Raw genomic sequence first — 20002 nt, forward strand, 5'->3', positions numbered from 1 at the left:
GATTGTGGGCATTTTTTTCAGGTCAGTAGAAATCTTCAGAGTTTTTTTTTGTTAATTGTATTTACTTATGCCTGTGCTGGGTCTTTATTGCTCTTCTCTCGTTGTGGCGAGCAGCGGGGCCCCTCTCCAGTTGTGGTGCATGGGCTTCTCATTACGGTGCCTTCTCGTTGTAGAGCACGGGCTTTAGTAGTTGTGGCACATGGGCTCAGTTGCGCAGCTTTGGGGCTCTGAGCACAGGCTCACTAGTTGTGGTTCATGGGCTCAGTTGCTCTGCAGCATGTGGGATCCTCACGGATCAAGGATCTAACCTGTGTCTCCTATATCGGTAGTTGGATTCTTTACCACTGAGCCCACAAGCCCCAGAGCATTGGTTTTTAAATGATTTCACAGTGTTCAGTTACATTTCCTGGGAGTTTTTCTCTTTTTCACCTGTCTTTAAGTAATGATTCATCTGCCATCTTGGGACATAAATCTTAGAGAAACAGGTTTACCGGAGAAGCATTTTTAAGTCTACTGATACACAATGGACATATTCATTATCATACGAGAGACACTGAACTAGTACCTGGTGCAAAGTTGGAGTCCTTAGAAGTCTTACCCCTTGCACTTTACTAAGTATTAATAGCTTCATGGTGTTTGAACAGATTATTCAATGTTTTTGTGCCTTAGTTTACTCATCTTATTTAGAACAGAAAAAAAATAATTTCTCTTAGGAGTGAAGAATCAAAAAGTGTTTCTGCTCTTTCCTTGAGAATCAAAAGAAATAGTTTGGTCCTTCTACATATTTTCTACAGGTATGTTCTAGGGTTCAGGTATAAAACAGTGAATGAGTGGAATCAGCAGAGCACTCTTTGTGGGACTTATTTTATCTGCTCCTGCTGCTCCTGTCTCTATTAATATATCTCAGGTAATGGTGACAAGTACTGTAAGAGCAATGAAGCAGGGTAAGGAGATGAGAGTAGGGGAGAAGTCCTCTGCGGGAAGGCTTGGTCAGGAGGGCCCTGTGGGTAAAATGAGGAAGAGAGCCATGATGATCTGCGCTAAGAGCTCTCCATGAACAACATGGAAAATGTTCTTGGGCCTGGCCAGGAGTGTCAAGCCAGACACTGGCAGAAGCCTAGAAGGTAAGAGATGAGGACAGAGAAGAGTAAATCACAAGGAGCCTTGCAGGCTGCAGTCAGGAGTGTGGATTTTATTCTCAGGGAAATGGGAAGGATTAAACAGAGAAGTGACAGGGCTTTGTGAACTGTGAAGTGTTGTGCTATAGAAGAGATCCTATATTATTTTAAATACTGCTACTGTTACCACCATGATAACCACCTGGTTTACTCGCTAAGCTGTAAAAAATGTCAGTTTGCTTCCTGCATAGTATCCAGTGTTGCACATCATTGGCCCCTGAAAGTCTGATCAAGATATTAGTTTGGCTAAAAAGTTCATTTGGGTTTCCCTGTCGCTGTTATTAAAAAACCCTAACAACCTTATTGGCCAATGCAATATATTAATTGCAAAGAACACTTCACAAGTCTTCTTGTGTACTCTTGAACAATTAATTTTGGTTTTACATATCTGATGATGAGCTATGTGAATGGCAGCTTTTTTAATTAACCAGAGGTTAATTTAACCTTCTTTAAGCTACTGCTTCTTTAAGCTAGTCACGGGTTATTTTAATGAAGCTGCTGAATCATTGCATCTTATTTGCAGCTTAGAAGAGCATATAGCCTATCCTTCCAAAAACGAAATCAGAACTTTTAGATGCAGTTTTAAAAAGGAGAAAATCACTCATTTTGCATTGCTGTATAGTCTGTGTGGACACCTTTTTTTTAAACCCATTTTGGCTCTGAAAATTGTAGCCATGAATCAGATGTTAGAAGGAAAAAAACCCACAGAACTATCTTTTTCTACTATTTATTCAGATTTTACCACATGTGGATGCTCTTCTAAGAACTTGTCGTTTAGTCGCTCAGTCGTGTCCTGCTCTTTGCAACCTATGGACTGAAGCATGCCAGGCTTCCCTGTCCGTCACCGTCTCCCAGAGTTTGCTCAAACTCATGTCCATTAAGTCAGTGACGCTATCCAACCATCTAGTCCTCTGTCACCCCCTTCTCCTCCTGCCTTCAATTGTTCCCAGCATCAGGGTCTTTTCCAGTGAGTCAGTTCTTCACATCAGGTGGCCAGAATATTAGAGCTTCAGCTTCAGCATCAGTCCTTCCAATGAATATTCAGGATTGGTTTCCTTTAGGAGTGACTGGTTTGATCTTGCAGTCCAAGAGACTTCCAAGAGTCTTCTCTGGCACCATAGTGTGAAAGCAGCAATCCTTCGGTGCTCACTCTTCTTTATGGTCCAACTCTCACACCCATACATGACTACTGAAAAAACCATAGCTTTGACTAGACAGACCTTTGTCAGCAAAGTGATGACTTTGCTTTTTAATATGCTGTCTAGGTTTGTCATAGCTTCTCTTCCAAGGAGCAAGCATCTTTGAATCTTGTGGCAGGAGTCACACAACCCACAGTGATTTTGGAGCCCAAGAAAATAAAGTCTGTCACTGTTTCCATTGTTTCCCCATCTATTTGCCATGAAGTGATGGGAATGGATGCCATGATCTTAGTTTTTTGAATATTGAGTTTTAAGCCAGCCTTTTCACTCTCCTCTTTCACCTTCATCAAGAGGCTCTTTAGTTCCTCTTTGCTTTCTGCCATTAGGTTGGTGTCATCTGCGTATCTGAGGTTATTGATATTTCTCCCGGCAGTCTTGATTCCAGCTTGTGCTTCTTCCACCCCAGCATTTCTCATGATGTACTCTGCATATAAGTTAAATAAGCAAGGTGTCAGTAAACAGCCTTGGCATACTCCTTTCCCAGTTTCAACCAGTCCATTGTTCCACATCTGGTTCTAACTGTTGCTTCTTGACCTGCATACAGGTTTCTCAGGAGGCAGGTAAGGTGGTCTGGTATCCCATTTCTTTGAAAATCTTCCACAGTTTGTTGTGATCCATATAGTCAAAGGCTTTAGTGTAGTCAATGAAGCAGAAGTAGGTGTTTTTCTAGAATTTTCTTGCCTTTTCTATGATCCAACGGATGTTGGCAGTTTGATCCCTGTGCCTTTTCTAAATCCAGCTTAAACATCTGGAAGTTCTTGGTTCACATGCTGTTGAAGCCTAGCTTGGAGAATTTTGAGCATTGCTTTGCTAGTGTGTAAAATGAGTGTAATTGTGCAGTAGTTTGCGCATTCTTTGGCATTGCCTTTCTTTGGGATTGGAACGAAAACTGACCTTTCCCAGTCCTGTGGCCACTGCTGAATTTTCCAAATTTGCTGGCATATCGAGTGCAGCACTTTTAACAGCATAGTTTTTCAAAGCTAGACGTTTTAACTCTCAGTGGTAAACATAGGTTCAGACTTCATTTATTCTGACTCCCAGTCTAGCCCTCTTCTCCCTACCTCACGGATATAGAAGCTGGCTGAGGGCTATGCTTTTGTGAACAGTGGCACAAAAAGCAATCTCCTCCTCCTTTTTAAAGTGATTTCAGTGGGTCAGTAAGTGTCCCAGTCATCTTGACAACCAGATTTTCCAGGACATCTCCTAGGGGTGATATCGGCCCCTTTGACAACTACAACCCTTCGTGGAGAATAGTGAGAGTCTCCACTTGGTGTCTGTAGGGGTAGAGAGATTTAGAAAATTGAATTTACTAAAGTTGTGAACTTTAATAATTTCCTGATTATATGAAAGAGTTAACAAATGGAAAGAGTCTGCTCAGACAACCAGAGTTTTGTGATTGGGTGAACAGTGGATCCATTCACTGTGAAGGGGAATTTAGAAGAATAAGAAGAACTTGGGGGTGAGATTTGAGGCGCCTGGAGGGCATCTGTAGCGAGCAGCAGTTAGAAATGTAGGCTGATGGGTTGGAGCTGGAGATGGACTTCAGGTGGGTAGATGAGATCACTCAGAGAATACAGGGTAAGAAGACAGCCAAGATAGAGCCTTGAAGGACGTCAACGTTGGAATAAATATGAGTCATTGAATTAAAGGCGGAAAGAAAGGGCATTTGGAAAGACAGGAAAACAATGTGTGAAAGCTAAGAGGTGTGAAGTGCTAAATGTTTGTGTAAATTCCTTTCTTGCAGATTTAGCATGTTATTTTATAAATATTAATTTTAGTATAAAGGCATACTAAATTATTCCCCCCCCCGTCCTCCCAGTTTTCATGTTAAATTTCCCCTCTGAGTCGTCTTTGGGATTTGGGCATGTCCCACTAATTTACCATCAGGAACAAGCTTACCCTCAGTTTGAGAGACGCAGAGATGGGTCTCCACAGCCCTCTGTAATGCTGACAGTGGCTGGCTTTCTCCCAGTGGCATTAGTAATTTTGACTCAGCCCAAGGAATCCTATTGAGATTTATTATGAACCAGGTTTTTTTTTTTTGAAGAGACAGGGAAAAGAGTATTTAAAAACTAAATGAATTTTTTCAACTACAGTATACATTTTTGTCCATTTCCTTCATGAACTCCGGTTATGTCTAAAACATAGCTTAGGCAAAACATAGTTTAAGAAAAACTTTGAACATATGCAGTAGTTGAGAAACAGTGAAAACACATAAATCCATCTAGATTTTAAAGATTTTTTTTTACCATATTTTCAAGTGTGTTACTCTGGCTTAGAGGTAGTTGGCATATTTAGGGAACCAAAAGGACCTCAGTGTGGCTGGACTCCGTAATTAGAGGCTAGAGGGCTGTGTGAACTGGAGATGGGTAAAGCCATGGTAGACAGTTTGGATTTTACCAAAAAGGCAATGAAAAGTTATTGAAGGGCCTTACTCAGGGAACTCTTGCTGTTATTGTTCCCTAGAATTCTCTCAAATCCTTATGGTAAAGGAAGAAAGGGGGAAGTGAGAGCAAGGCAGGTGAGGGATGTCTTATAACCATCTAGAAGTGAAGTGAAGTAAGTCGTTCAGTTGTGTCTGACTCTGTGACCCTATAGACTATACTCTCCAGGAATTCTCCAGGCCAGAATACTGGAGTGGGTAGTTGTCCTCTCCAACCCAGGGATTGAATCCGGGTCTCCTGCATTGCGGGCATATTCTTTACCGGCTGAGCCACAAAGGAAAGCCCTTTAACCATTGCTACTGCAATACTTCAGCTTGGGCATCTCCATAGTCTTGGAGACGTGTGCCTGGGTGTTTCACATCCTTCACGGACACAGAAGCCTGTGAATAGTTCAGCTTGATGGTGGACCAGGCCCCTTTGAAAGCACCGTCTCCATTCCTGGGAGGAAGCAGAGTGGGCTGGAGAGTTGATTGTCAGTGCTGCATTTGCTATCATTTGGGCATTGTTGGAAGGTCATGAGTTGTTCTGTGAAGGGATTAACCTTTGTTGCTTGTAAGGACTAGGCTTCCCTGGTGGCTTAGATGGTAAAGAAGCTGCCTGCAGTGTGGGGGACCTGGGTTTGATCCCTGGGTTGGAAAGATCCCCTGGAGAAGGAACTGGCAACCCACTCCAGTATTTCTGCTTTGAGAACCCCACAGACAGAGGAGCTTGGAGGGCTAAAGTCCACGGGGTTGCAGAGTCAGACACGACTGAGCTAACAGCGCATACACATACACCACAGACGCACAAGCAAACTGAAGCCTCACGCTTGACTCAAACTCAGTTTGTATTTGGTTCCAAATCTTCAGGTAGATTTCAGATAGTTCTTTGTTGCTAAAATGAATTTAAGTGATTTATGAAATCTAGTTTAGTCGTATTTCTTTTAGCTGTGTGTGTGAGTGTGCACGCACGTGTGTGTACTATTACGTATTTTAGAAACTTTAGTTTTCTTACATACAGATCATGGTCAAAGTCTGCTGGTTCTGTTGGTTCTGTCTGACTTGGTGGATTAGTAAGGTTAGTAAATTGGCAGCCTTACTTTTCTGTCATTCAGCCTTCCATGGAAATATTTTATTAATAGTACTTTTTATGTATTAAGGATAGTTTTATATATCCATTGATTTCTTTAAATTCAGTTTTGTGTTTACCAGAATTATACATGTCAAATTGAAGGAGGCAAATAGTTATAGAAAGAGTTTGTAAGAAAAATAACAATCCTCCACACTTTTCCTGCTCTCTAGAGGTACAGCCTCTTTTGATCAATTGTTTTGGAATCTTTCTCCACATCTTTAATGAACATACTAATACTTCCATGACAAATCCATAATTTCACCATGTTACTTACAACATTGCCTCAATAGCTGCTTTTATTTTCTTTACTCATCGTAAAGTCAGTAACAAAAAATATGTACTCAGTAATTCTAAACACGTTAAGCTAACGTGTTTATGAGACTTTTATTTCTCGAAGTATTTCTCTTAGCCTTTTAGCAATGTTCTAGGCACATGTATTGCCTGCCTGCTCAGTCATGACTTAGAAGCCATTCACAAATTTTAAACTTCTCTACATTTTCAATTAATTGTTTAAAAAGTTGTATCACAAGTGACATACAGTAGTATAAGGATAATTAAGCTTAATACAAAGCAAATTTAGCCATAAGAAGTTCTAATGCAGAAGTTTTAAGGGATACTATTTCCTTGTTTTTGATCCCCCAAATCTTGGTTGTATTAAATAAGAATTGGTGAATTTGAGGGTGTAAATGAAAGAAATAAAAGGATTTTTATTATTGCACTTAGGCTTTAAAATAAGAACTGTGTGATAAAGTTTTTATTTATACATTTTGTAATGTTATTTAAATAGTTCTTATTTATTCTTTTACTTAATAATTATACTTAACTGTATTTTTAAAATAATAAATCAAAAGAATATTTAAAGTGTGTGTATGAGAGATGGGGAGGGAGGGCAGAGAGAAAACACAAGCATGTCCTGAAGACCTTCAGCACTGGGACTGGATTAGAGCTTGCTGAGGAATGTCCGCCATGTGTTACTGACTGTATTCCTCTAAGTATGGTTTATTAGTTTATATGTTCAGCAGAATCTTGTCTGCCTGGTGTATTAATTAAGAGAAATGATTGTGGCATGCTTCCCCTTGCCCTCACAAAAGCAATTTGTATATGTATTCTCTTCGGCAGCTGTGTTTTTTTTCTGTGACCAGTATTTCACGTGTAGTAGCTGGAAAGTCACTTCTTCCACCACTGAGCCAGAGCTGAAAATAATCTCTGTTGCATAGCACCCTAATATTTCCTGCAAAATAGCCATTAAACATTCCCAGGCTTTACCCAGCATAGACTTGTTTTATCGCTGCTATTATTTGTGGAATACAAATAGGAAGATTATATATTCATAGGATTTATTGTGAGTGTGAATTCAGTGTTTACAGAGAAGCAGTCTGCATTGCCCTCTACCCTTCTTAAAAATAAATAAAAGAAAAAAGTAATGGAAAGGAATGATCCAGAATTTGGGTCCCATCTTGCCAGGTAATCAAAGAGAAAATGTAACCACCACCTGGGGTAACTCACCTGTAGTTGATCCAAACTTCTTATTGTAGAAAAGATATTTAGAAGTAAATTTATGCATCTTTGAATTTTGAGAACCTGTGTTTGAGGGCATTTCTCTTTGATTAAAGAAGATGTGGTTTTAATGTGATCAAAAGAAGATTTACAAGCTGACAGAGGTGAACTGTGTAGGTGACTGATTCGGGTATAGAGATTGATCAAAACAGATCATATCAAACCATGTCAAGAAGTAACATACCTGTTCATGGTTTGTCGGCTTCTTGTTAGAAGTCATTTACATGTTCTTTCCCCCTAAATGTTTATTTGTAAACAGACATGCGGCTCTCTGTATCTCAAACTTTAGAGAAGAAACATTCCAACACTTTCTTCAGTGAAGTCTTAGGTGAAGGTCAAAGGAAGTGTTATGATGCTGTGCAGAGAGATTTTATGTTGTTCAGAAAAAATACAGAGTAGGGTTGGGGTGTCTGAGACCTACCTCCACCTGGGCAGTGGGTGCCAGGGGCAGTTAACTATAGGAGTTTGGAACTCCCGGGTTGAAAGTCACTGAACTAAGTGATCTTTAAGGTTCTTCTCAAAAGTGTTAATCTTTTGGTATCTTATATGAGGTTGTTTAGCGAGGGTGGGTATAACTTCTTTTAGTTTATTTAGTGAGAGAAATTGTAACTTCTGACCTGTTCTCGTTCCTTCCATCGTTTATCTTGTTAACTGTGTTTATTCATGGTGACTTCTTTGAATAGTTGATAGCCCCCTTTTGCCTGATGTAATTGAAACGTTGTCTTTTGCTTCCCACAAAAAATTAAGAACTTCCAGAAGTTCATTGTCCCCAGAATTTATCAAGTGAGTTCCTTCATAGAGAATAGCCATATCCAGGCAGAAAAAGTACACCTTGAAACCATCACTTAAAGAATTTGCAGATCTGATGGGGAGATGTGCCCAAGGCTCTCTCCAAGGTTCCTCCAGCCCTGAGCCCTTGGGCCTCACTGAGGAGGAGGAGGATGGGTGTGCCTGCGGGACGCTTAGCAACAAGCAGCATGAACCTGGAAAAAGCGCATCTGGTGAGACCTAGAGAGTGGGCCTGTTGCCATTGTTTTTTGGCTAAGCCCCTTACTAACTTTTTACCTCAGTTTCCTCAACTGTAAGATAGAGGTGTCCTATTAACTGGAGGTATAGTGTGGTGATTAAGGACACTTTGGATCAACCTGAGCCTGAGCTGGTTTTACCCTTTAGTACCTTGAACCAGTTTCTTTAAGTCGTTCAGCTTTACCTGTAAATGGAAGTAATATAATGTCCTTGGAGAATTGTTTGAAAAGATCCCATAGATGACGGATTCCGTTGCTTAGGAGGGGCCCTGGCAGCACTAGCAGGCCACCAGCATCGGCACCATCATGTTCCTCTTCACATGGGGGTTAGGAGAGCAGGGGATTAAAAAGGTGTTTTGAAAAGTACAAAGTGCTCTATAATTCTACAGTCATTTCTCATGTATTTGTGGATTTCCTAGGACTGATTTTGAAACTGATGTGAAGTAACTTGCTCAAGCCTGGCTGTCTTCTCAGATGAGGGTTTAGAAAGCATGTCTTCTGTCTGCCTCCCTTTTCCTCACTGGTACCTTGTGCTGTGTCCGCAGGTGGAGCAGGCGGAGCGCAGTGAGGCGCCTGTCGCTGCCGCCATGCCGTTCCCATTCGGGAAGTCTCACAAGTCCCCTGCAGACATCGTGAAGAACCTGAAGGAGAGCATGGCTGTGCTGGAGAAGCAAGACATTTCTGACAAAAAGGCAGAAAAGGTATGTATTTGGCTTTATTTTATATTTTTAATCTTTGGATTAGGAGCACATGTAAGACAAATTATGAGGTGATTTCTAAAAAGCAGTAAATTCAGTTCGTGTTTATTTAAGGTTTTTAAAATATAGTCCGACTAAGTAGCGCTTGCTGGTGCTATTTAAATTCCACATGTTTTCACCTGTTCTGCCATCTAACACATATCTAACTTTTTTCTCAAGTTTTTCATTTGAGGTTTCCAATTTTATTTTAACTTTTGGGGTTTTTGTTGTTGATGTGGTTTATCTGATTTCTAAAATCAGTGTTTCCACTGATAGTCTGCCATGGGAGAAACCTCTCCTGATTTTGTGTTTCCTGTATCCCTGACAAGTATCTTCTACCCAGTCATCACAGTCTAAAACGTGACTTTCATCCCAGTTTGTCCACCACCCCCTCCCCACCAAGAAGCATCAACTTTCAAGAAATAGCATGAACCTCTACTGCTTCCTGAGAGGTTTAGGAATTGATCCCGACTTCCATTCCTACTTGACAAAAATTCTCACGACCTTGTGGACCGTAGCAGTAGTCTCCTTAGGGCTCTTTCTGAAATATCTCCCCTCCTTTAACCCTTCAGTTCAGCCTTCTCGCATGGTACATGAGACCCTTTGTGACCTGGCCTGTACGGCTCTCGGTGAATTTTAACCCGTTTCTTCCTTATTCTGTGTGGTCAACCAATCTCAGCTTCTCTCTGTTTATGGAAAGCAGTTAATAGCAGTCAGCCAGCTGTACTCTTTGTCTTGTTTCACTGCCTCCACACCAGTTTCCCTTAGCCCTCATTTGTTTTTCAGAACCAACCTCTTCATCTGATTTTCCCAAATGGCTTTCCAGAATACTCCCTCTCCTGACCTTATCCTTACCCACTAAAACAAATAGCCACCATTTGGCCACCTCCTTTGGAAATAGCCGGACTGCTGCTATCTTCAACATGGTTTTATTTGCATCATATTTTTGTCTTACTTTCTAGACTTTGAGCCCTTTGACCCATGTGTCATTTCTGGCCCACCTTTGCCCTCCGTGGTACCTGTCTCCCCATGGGCTGAACACCTGATGATTCATTGGATGAGTGCTTGAGTGGAACATTTTCCATCGTATCTTTTATTTTAGGAAGTTGTTTTCTGTTTTGAGTTGACAGTTAAATTGCATCATTTATACCATCTTTTTAAGTTTGAGATTCTGTGGTTTACCTGTATTCTTATAAAGAAAAGAATATCACAGTCATGGGATTAAGATTTGTAATTATAGGCTATTTAGTTATATAACTTCCTGTCATTGGAAGCAGTGTACAGTTAGTGAAGTTTGGTATAATTCAGCTTTTCTTTAGATCTTCCATAGAAAGTCTGTAGACAATTTCTTGTATACCTTAGTAAGATATGTAGGTAACTGTTAATAATATGATGAAGTGAACTTCTTTTAAAAATGGCTCTTAGGTTATTTTGGTTGAAATATATAAAGAAAATCTGGCCTCATACAGATGCATAATTGGGAAAGAGGAGTATTTTAATAGCCCTTCAGATTTTTGAAGTTTCTGATACCACACCAGTATTCACCAGTTGATAGTTTCTTGGTTGTAATAGACTCAAAATGTATAAATGAACTTCTCATACTCCCTACTTTGAAGAGGTCCTTTATCCATACACAACTTTGTTACAGGCATTGGTCATTTAGAAAGCATTGGATCATTGACTTATATCTTCCAAATGTTGACACATTATTCAGTATCAAAAATTCACACTTTAAAATTACACTACTGTGATCTCAGAAAAGTAAAACTTTTGGAAAGTGGTCAAACTTCCTCGTGTTGTATTCAAGTTTCAAAATTCAAGTTTGGCAATAAATACTATTTGTTGGTTGTTTTTCTTAAGGTGACAGGTTCACTTTGTTTATTTTGAAAAAATATCTGCCAAGGATACAAGCCTGAATAATTTGTCAGTTTTTCTTTCAAGGAAAAGTGATATTGCATGAGGAAAACTGTTTAGCTCATAGCCCAAGCATTATCATACAAATACTTTCTTCAAGACAAGCAGCCATACTTCTGGAAGGGGCAGAAGGTGCTTTGTGTGTACTTCCCATTCAGTTCAGTTCAGTCCAGCCTCTCAGTCATGTCCAACTCCTTGTGACTGCATGAACTGTGGCATACCAGGCCTCCCTGTCCCTCACCAACTCCTGGAGCCTACCCAAACTCAGGTCCATTGAGTTGGTGATGCCATCCAACCATCTCATCCTCTGTCATCCCCTTCTCCTCCTGCCCTCAATCTTTCCCAGCATCAGGGTCTTTTCAAATGAGTCAGCTCTTTGCATCAGGTGGCCGAAGTATTGGAGTTTCAGCTTCAACATCAGTCCTTCCAGTTAACATCCAGGACTGATCTCCTTTAGGATGGACTGGTTAGATCTTGCAGTCCAAGGGCCTCTCAAGAGTCTTCTCCAACACCACAGTTCAAAAGCATCAGTTCTTCGGCACTCAGCTTTCTTCACAGTCCAACTCTCACATCCATACATGACTATTGGAAAAACCATAGCTTTGACTAGAAGGACCTTTGTTGGGAAAGTAATGCCTCTGCTTTTTAATATGCTGTCTAGGTTGGTCATAACTTTCCTTCCAAGGAGTAAGCATCTTTTAATTTGATGGCTGCAATCACCATGTGCAGTGATTTTAGAGCCCCCAAAAATAAAGTCACCCACTTTTCCACGTTTCCCCATCTATTTGCCATGAAGTGATAGGACTGGATGCCATGATCTTAGTTTTCTGAATGTTGAGCTTTAAGCCAATCACATCAAATGTTCCTGCTTGCGTATACTCAGAGGTCAAAATTTAATGAATTATTTTTCTGCTTCCTCATACTACTCTTAAGTGAAACAGTTTTTTAAACTGAGTACGTGAGGATGAAAAAACTACAATGATAGCTGTTGTAACTCGGACAAGAGGTCAGCACCATCAGTGAAAATGGCAGCAGTGGAAAAAGGCAAATTATGTATTTACATTGATATGAAAACAGTTTTGACCTCATTGACCCCTTGAAAGGGTGTCAGGGAACCTTTTTCAGTAACACAGAGGTTGAGAATTCCTGCTCTAAACCTAAGCAAGAATAGACCTCCTGCTATTAGGATAAACAAAGCAAAGAGAATTAGTTGAACTTTTGAAAAATAAGTTGTGTTTCAAAGAAAGGGGACAACTCTGAAGACCACTTGATACAAATTACTTATTCTGGAATAGATTATTAATAGAGAGGAAGACCCTGAACTTTGTGGTTTCACTTTCTTGTCAAGATTCAGGAGACATCGCTGATACAAATGGTAAAAGGAAGTGAAACCTGAAAACAATGGAAAGATAAAATATTACCACTAAATTAAACAACATGAAAAATGACTTTGATATCATATTTAAAACTGAAAACTTGAAGGTTAGGATGCTTTGTATGATTTGTTATCTAGCATTGTTCTGGAAATTCTAGGCAATGCATAAAGAAATGGTGTAGAAATTAAAAATACATCTATTTCAAATAAAGAAGGGAAATTACACTGTTGACATATTTGTGTATCTTTACAAAACACAGAGGAATCAACGTAAATATGAGAGTTCACTAGGGCAGCTAAATACAAAATCCATAGCTTCCCTAAATATCAATCAAAATGATCTAGAAATTATAATTTTTTAAGAAGTATTTTATTTGTAGTAACAACAAATAAATAGGGATCTGGGAATACTTTTATCAGGAGGTGTGCAGAACCTGTCCATGTCATTGGACAATATAGTTAAGATATCTTATCAAATCAGTTCTTAAGCTTAAAGCTATTCCATTTAAGCAGGATCTTTTTGTATCTTGACAAAAAATGATTATGAAGTTCTGGAAGAATAAAGAGCTGTAAAGTGCTGGAATTTAAGGAATATGAATTCTCCTTTGTTTTGAAGAAAAGCACACATTTCATACATCCACTCTCAGTCTTCTCGATCATTATTAGTGAGACACCATCCTTCTAGTTGTTCAGGCCAAAAGACTTGAGTCATCCATGACTCCTTTCATACTTCCCAAATCCAATTCATGAGCAAATTCATCCACTTTATTGGGGTGGAGAGTGTTAAAAAGCCAGAATCTAATGACCCCTTCACCCCATTTTCCTGGTTCCCACTCTGGCCTAAGCTATTGTTATGTTTGCTCTGCATTGCTGCAGTGTTCTTCTAACTGGTCCCCCACAACCATAATGATTCTTTCAAAACATGCGTCAAATAATATTTCCCTTAGAGTAAAAGTCAAAATCCTTACAGGAGCTGAACTAAGTTCTACAGGTCAAATCCTGCCTAGGCCCGTTTTTGTAAGGCTCATGAGATAAGAATGATTTTTACGTTTCTAAAGGATTGGTTTTAAAAGCAAAGAAAACTATGCAACAGAGACTCTGTGTGGCCTGTAAAGCTTAAAATATTTTCTGTTTGGTGTTTTTACCTAAAAATAAATGCCCATCCTTGCCCTGGTCAGTCAGGCCTGTCCCTTCGCCTAGTACTCCGGCCGTGTTGGCTTGCTCTTCCTCATGCATTCCGGTCCACCCCTGCCTCGAGGCTTTTGCACTGGGCTGTTGCCTTTGCCTGGAATGTTCTTCCCCCAACTCTCTGCTTGGTTTGCCCCATTGTTGCCTTCAAGTCTTTGCTCAAATATTGCTTTCACCCAACCCTCTATTTAAAAGTGCCACCTAGTCCCCGGCATTCCTGTTTACCCGATCTTGCTGTTTTCTGTGTATCACTTAACATCTTTAATATACTTAATGATTTTTTTAAATTAGTTCTTCCCTCTGTTAGAACATAAGCCTTCCAAAGACAGAACCATAATTATTTTTTATTTATTGAAAATGAAATTCAGAGTTAACATGAGACACTGTCAGCTTGTACCTCTTCTAAACTCTTAGTGTCTACTGAATAGGATAAAACATGTATTAATGAGGATGTTGTAATAATTTGTATGTTGAGTTTATGACCAATAAGAGAGTATCCCAACCAGGTATCCTCTGAATTTTATGATGGTGGCCAAGTATCACTTTCCTTACAGTACTGCCACCCACACAAATAGATAAATGACCCTTCTCAAGAGGTCTACCCTTGTTAATCCTAGTATCTTCCATATTGTTTTGTGTTTATTATCTTCCTGTGTAGTTCAGGATGCTCAGTGGACACTTTTCATGATTGGATGAATAATTATACCCAGTGGATCTAATTAATGGATAACCAAGCACCTAGGCCTGGTGGGCTACAGTCCATGGGGTCTCTAAGAGTCGGACACGACTGAGCGACTTCATTTTCACTTTTCACTTTCATGCATTGGAGAAGGAAATGGCAACCCAATCCAGTGTTCTTGCTTGGAGAATCCCAGGGACGGGGGAGCCTGGTGGGCTGCCGTCTATGGGGTCGCACAGAGTCGGACATGACTGAAGCGACTTAGCAGCAAGCACCTCAGCAGGTTTTTGGTGACCTGTTGCAGGATACTGTCCCCAACTCTAAACTTTTGATAACATTTATTATCACTGAGGAAGGGCTTAATCAACAGAGCTTGTGAATGACAGAAATTGGAGAAGAATAGAAGACTCTGTAGGTGACTAAATCAGGCACCACAGAAGGGTTAATTAGCTGGGAGAAGGAGGGCAGGAGGAAGGATATGATTGTAACTGATAAAGTGCAGCACAGATACAAGTATCACTCTGTATAAGGGTCTGAAAAAGCAGATGGGATACCAAAGGAGAAAATAAAATATAATCACTAAAAGTATTTGATTAAACCAAAAGAAGGCAGAAAAAGAGGAAAGAACAACATTATAGAATGGGTAGAACAAATGGAAAACAGATACCAAGAGATTAGACTCAAATGTACTGTATCAGTACTCAACATTTAATATAAATGTCTGAATACTCCAGTTAAAAGGCAGTGCTTGTCAGGTTGGATATGAAAGTCCTAACTGAATAAATTTAGAGATTATCATATTTAGGGAAGTATGTCAGAAAGAGAAAGACAAATACCATATGACATCACTTCTATGTGGAATTTTTAAAAAATGATATAAATGAACTAATTTACGAAATAGGAGTAGACTCACAGACATAGAAAACAAACTTGTGATCTCCAGAAAGTATAGCAAGGATAAATTTGGAGTTTGGGATTAACATACACATTACCATATATAAAAGAGATCAACAACAAAGACGTGCTGTACAGCACAGGAAGCTATATTCAGTGTCTTATAATAACCAAAAAAAGAATGTTACATATGTAACTGAAATCATTTTCCTATATAATTGAAATCACTTTGCTGTACACCTGAAACTAGCATACTATTACAAATTAACTTACTTCAGTTTTTAAAAATGGTTAAAAAGAAGAAAAGTCCTAAGTGTATGTGCCTACGAGAAATGCACTTTGAAAGTAAAAAGATGGAGAAAGATATACCATGTTAACACTTGTCAAAAGAAAACTGAAATAGCTTTATTAATATCAGACAAAAATAGTTTTCAGAGAAAATAGTATCAGGGATAGTTATTTCATGATAAAATAGGGATCAGTTAATCCAAGGGACATTACAACCTTAAATGTTTATGCACCTAATAACAGCTTTAAAACAAAGCAAAAACCGATAAAACTATGAAGTGAAACAATTAAATCCACAATTAAAATTGAGATTTTGATTCCCCAATCTCAGTGATTGATAAAAGTCTGTTAGGCACACCAATAGATCAGTGGGACAGAAGAGAGAATCCAGAAATAAAACCTACATGTGTATGGAAATTTTTTGCCAAAGATGAAAATGCAGTTCAGTGGAGCAAGGATAGTAGTTTTAATAACTGGTGCTGAAACAACCTAATAGCCACATGTACAAAAAATATGTTGGACGCATGCCTCATGTCATATACAAAAATTAATTCAAAACGGATCACACAACTGAATGTAAAACCTAAAATTTTAAAGCACCTGGGAAACAGGAGAAAAATCTTCATAACCTTGGGATAGGCAAAGAATTCTTAGATGTGATACCAGAAGCATACTCTATAAAACAAAAAAATAATAAATTGGAATTCATCAGCACTAGAACCTTCAAGTCTTCTAAAGACACTGTTAAAAGAATGAAAAGACAAACCACAGACTGAGAAAATCTTTGCAAAGCATATATTTGATGAAAGATTGCATCAAGAATACTTAAAGAACTCTTAAAACTTTATAAGAAAACAATTTAAAAAAATGGATTCCATATACACTTCACCAAAGATGATATTACAGATTTCAGATACCAATACAATATTGTGAAGTAATTAGCCTCCAATTAAAATAAATAAATTTAAATTAAAAAATAAAAATAAAAGGTAAAATACAGATTTCAGATAAACACTTGCAAAGATGTTCATCATAGGAAATTGCAAAGTAAAGCTATGATGAGATAACCACTACACACCTATCACGATGGCAAGTATTGAAAATACCAGCTATATCAAATGTTAGTGGTTATGGTGAGCAGTTAAAACTGCTGGTAGGAATGTAAGATAATATAGCTACTTTGGAAAACAGTTCGTCGGTTTCTGGAAAAGCTGAACTTATATCTAGCCATTTCACTCCCAGGTATTTACCCAAGAGAGCGAGAAGCATATGTCCATACAAAGACTCAACATAAATGTTCATTGCAACTGTATTTGGAAGAGTCCAAAACAGGAAGTAGCCCAAGTATGTGAATAAACCAGTATGACACATCCATAGAATGGAATACTAGTCAGCAATAAAAAGGAACAAACTCTTGCTATATACAGCAGCATGAGTGAATCTCAAAATAATGTGTTAAGTGAAGGAAGCCAGGCTATAAAGAATACGTAATGTATGATTTTGTTTATATTACAGAACTGTGAATAGCCACAGTGACAGAAGGTAGATAAGTGGTGGGCAGGTTAGAGTGGGGTTGGTGGAATGAGGGGATTATAGCAGGATCATGGTAGTCATGGATATGTTCACTTGTCTTAGAGCTGTGGACCTAAGTCCAGAGTTATCTGGACTTTAAGTTTACAGACTTTAAGTGTACAGAGTTATCTGTACACTTTAAATAGGGCTTCCCTTGTGGCTCAGCTGGCAAAGATTCTGCCTGCAATGCAGGAGACCTGGGTTCAGTCCCTGGGTTGAGAAGATCCCCTGGAGAAGGGAAAGGCTACCCACTCCAGTATTCTGGCCTAGAGAATTCCATGGACTGTATAAATATGGACACTTTAAATATGTGTGTTTTATGTTAACTGTAACTCAATTAGAAGGGAAAAGGACTCTCCATGTAGCAACTGAGGTATAGGTAACTTAGAACCATAGATGTTTACCCTAAGAAGGAATAGACCATGTAATAAAGCATACAGAGAGACTATTGAAAGCCTAGGTTGCAATAGTAGAGAAACAGCTGCCTCGGAGTGACCATCTTCTGCTCTGTGTAGACAAGTCCATACAGAGTTTGTGGAGAAGCTCGAGTGTTGAGAGGGGAGTGACCAGGTTAGCACCGAAATTCAGAGTCCTGCCATGAGAAACAGTTGAAGGAACTGGAGATGTAGAGAGAGAATCAAATTTGAGTCCTAGAGCTCTTAGTAAAATGTTTTTAGGGGATCATTTTATGTTAGAGAAGCTTCTAGACTGACAGAAGATAGACTTAAGACCTGTGAGTGGAGATAAAACAGGGAGTCCAGTTTCATCTCGATATTCGGGAAAATAAGTGGAAGTTAGCTTCCAGAGGAGATAGCAGGTTTCTTGTCTCAGGGTTTGTGTTGGTGTGGGTTAGGTGATCACTTAGGTCTTGTAGAAGGAATTCAAGCTTTGTATGATTGGCACATCCTTACATTGATACAACACCATTACTTTGCAAGGTGCCTTTGTAGAAAATAGGCCCCCATATTATTTAGAGGTAAAATAGTTATTATTCTCATGATCCACGTGAAGAAAGCTTGTTTCCAAGGACATTCATTATAGTAGAATCAGAGGTGGTATTCACTCCTAGCTCTGCTAAACCTGTGGTAAAATTTTGTCTTTATCTCCTTTGTTCTTGATATCCATGGGCATTTTCTCATTCATTTCTTGTGATCTTATAAACAAAATGATAAATATAACATTTGAATGTTTCTTTTTTTATAGTATGTTGATATTTTTCTTTATTCTGTATGGTACACAGTTGCCATATTAAGAATTGTCTGTAATAGAAATAGATTACTCCCTTAGGAACTGGGTCATACCTTTTAAAGAGAATTTGAAAACTACTTTCCTTATACCTTTAGAAAAAAGTGGTTTATCTTGCCATCTTTATTTTTAGGTAACTGGAGCATGGGAGTTGGGTGGAATGGAATTTGTTCTCTCATTGCTCACAGCCACAGAGATCTGGTATACATAATGACTGTTTACACACTCTTTGCCACTGCATGCTATATAAAGAAGGTATAGCTGCCTTGCTCAGCTTATACTTGGTTTCCTTCTTCACTGTGAATGCATGTGTTCACAGGATTGAATAGCTATATTCACTCATTTCATGAGAGGACTAAGTTTGCTGGCATATTTAAGGAGGGGGAAGGGAGTAGTCTTTTCATAGCATAGCCATTTAACAGTGACTCATGGTTACTAAACTTGTTTAGAGTAATCTTTGACACCAGAAGGTTATTAATAGGCTTTTCTTAGCCCATGATCTTTCAGTTTAGTATACTCAGATATTTTCTTTAGTAGAGAGACACATATATGTATAGGATTTTTTTAATTTAGAAATTAATTCGATAATAAAATTGGTCTTATTTGAGTATTTAGTGCCAGCAATGTTCCTCAGTTTACTTTTAGATTCCATCTCACATCTTTTATCTTAATTTACTTTAAGAACTTCCTCTTTTAAATGAGGTCATCTAATAAATCGCTTTTTGAGAATGAATTGATATTTGAGGCAATAAATACAGGCTGGAAATATTAAGAGGACTTTTGTTTAAAATTATTCTTTTGCATAAGAGTGGGTATAAAGAAACTCAAAAATGTATAATACAAAATAATAAATGATATGAGCCCCCTCCTCCTCAAAAAATCTGGGATTTTTGAGGAATTTCTCAATAATAACAATTAGTTGCATGTAAATTAGAATAAACTTGATTGTATAAACCAGTAGTGAACAGAAGAATGGAAAATTCTGCTTAATAGATCACTTCAAAATTTTTTCTAAAAAGAGGACTTTATAAATAACAATTCCCATGTGATTATGTTACCTTCTGTGGAGTTCCATACAGTAATTGGCAGGACAGGTTTTTATTTTGTTGTTTGCTTTCAAAAGATGACAATAGAAGTAATTACTGTCATCAGTTCCATTGTCACCTTTTGCAAAAGATTCCCAACTTGATTGAATCCATAGACATTTTAGTGCCCTTCCATATAGGGCAGACAGATGGGCACATGGATCAAATTTTGTCTTTGTTCTTAAGGAATTTATAATCTAATAGAAGGGCTTCCCTGGTAGCCCAGATGGTAAAGAGTCTACCTGCAATGCAGGAGACCTGGGTTTGATCCCTGGGTCAGGAAGATCCCCTGGAGAAGGGAATGGCACCCACTGTAGTCTTCTTGCCTGGAGAATTCCAAGGACAGAGGAGCCTGGCGGGCTACAGTCCACAGGCTCACAAAGAGTCAGACACGACTGAGTGACTAACACACATACAGAGGAAATAGACATGTCAAATAATATAATACAGTATAGAGATACTTGGAGGTATGAGTGAAATTCTGTGGGAACCCAGAGAATAAAGCAGTTACT

The 20002-nt window shown here is 38.8% G+C and overlaps 1 protein-coding gene across 1 annotated transcript in view; it reads left to right on the forward strand.

Annotated features, from left to right (window-relative positions):
* CAB39 (calcium binding protein 39) overlaps positions 1-20002 on the forward strand; it is a 101919-nt gene that overhangs the window by 35986 nt on the left and 45931 nt on the right. Inside the window, exon 2 of the mRNA XM_061387910.1 lies at positions 9059-9214. Within this exon, the coding sequence (XP_061243894.1) occupies positions 9101-9214 (114 nt within the window). The 5' untranslated portion in view covers positions 9059-9100. The remainder of the gene's footprint in view (positions 1-9058; positions 9215-20002) is intronic.

Source organism: Bos javanicus, chromosome 2 (genome assembly GCF_032452875.1).
Source record: "Bos javanicus breed banteng chromosome 2, ARS-OSU_banteng_1.0, whole genome shotgun sequence".
NCBI classification, from domain to species: Eukaryota; Metazoa; Chordata; class Mammalia; order Artiodactyla; family Bovidae; genus Bos; species Bos javanicus.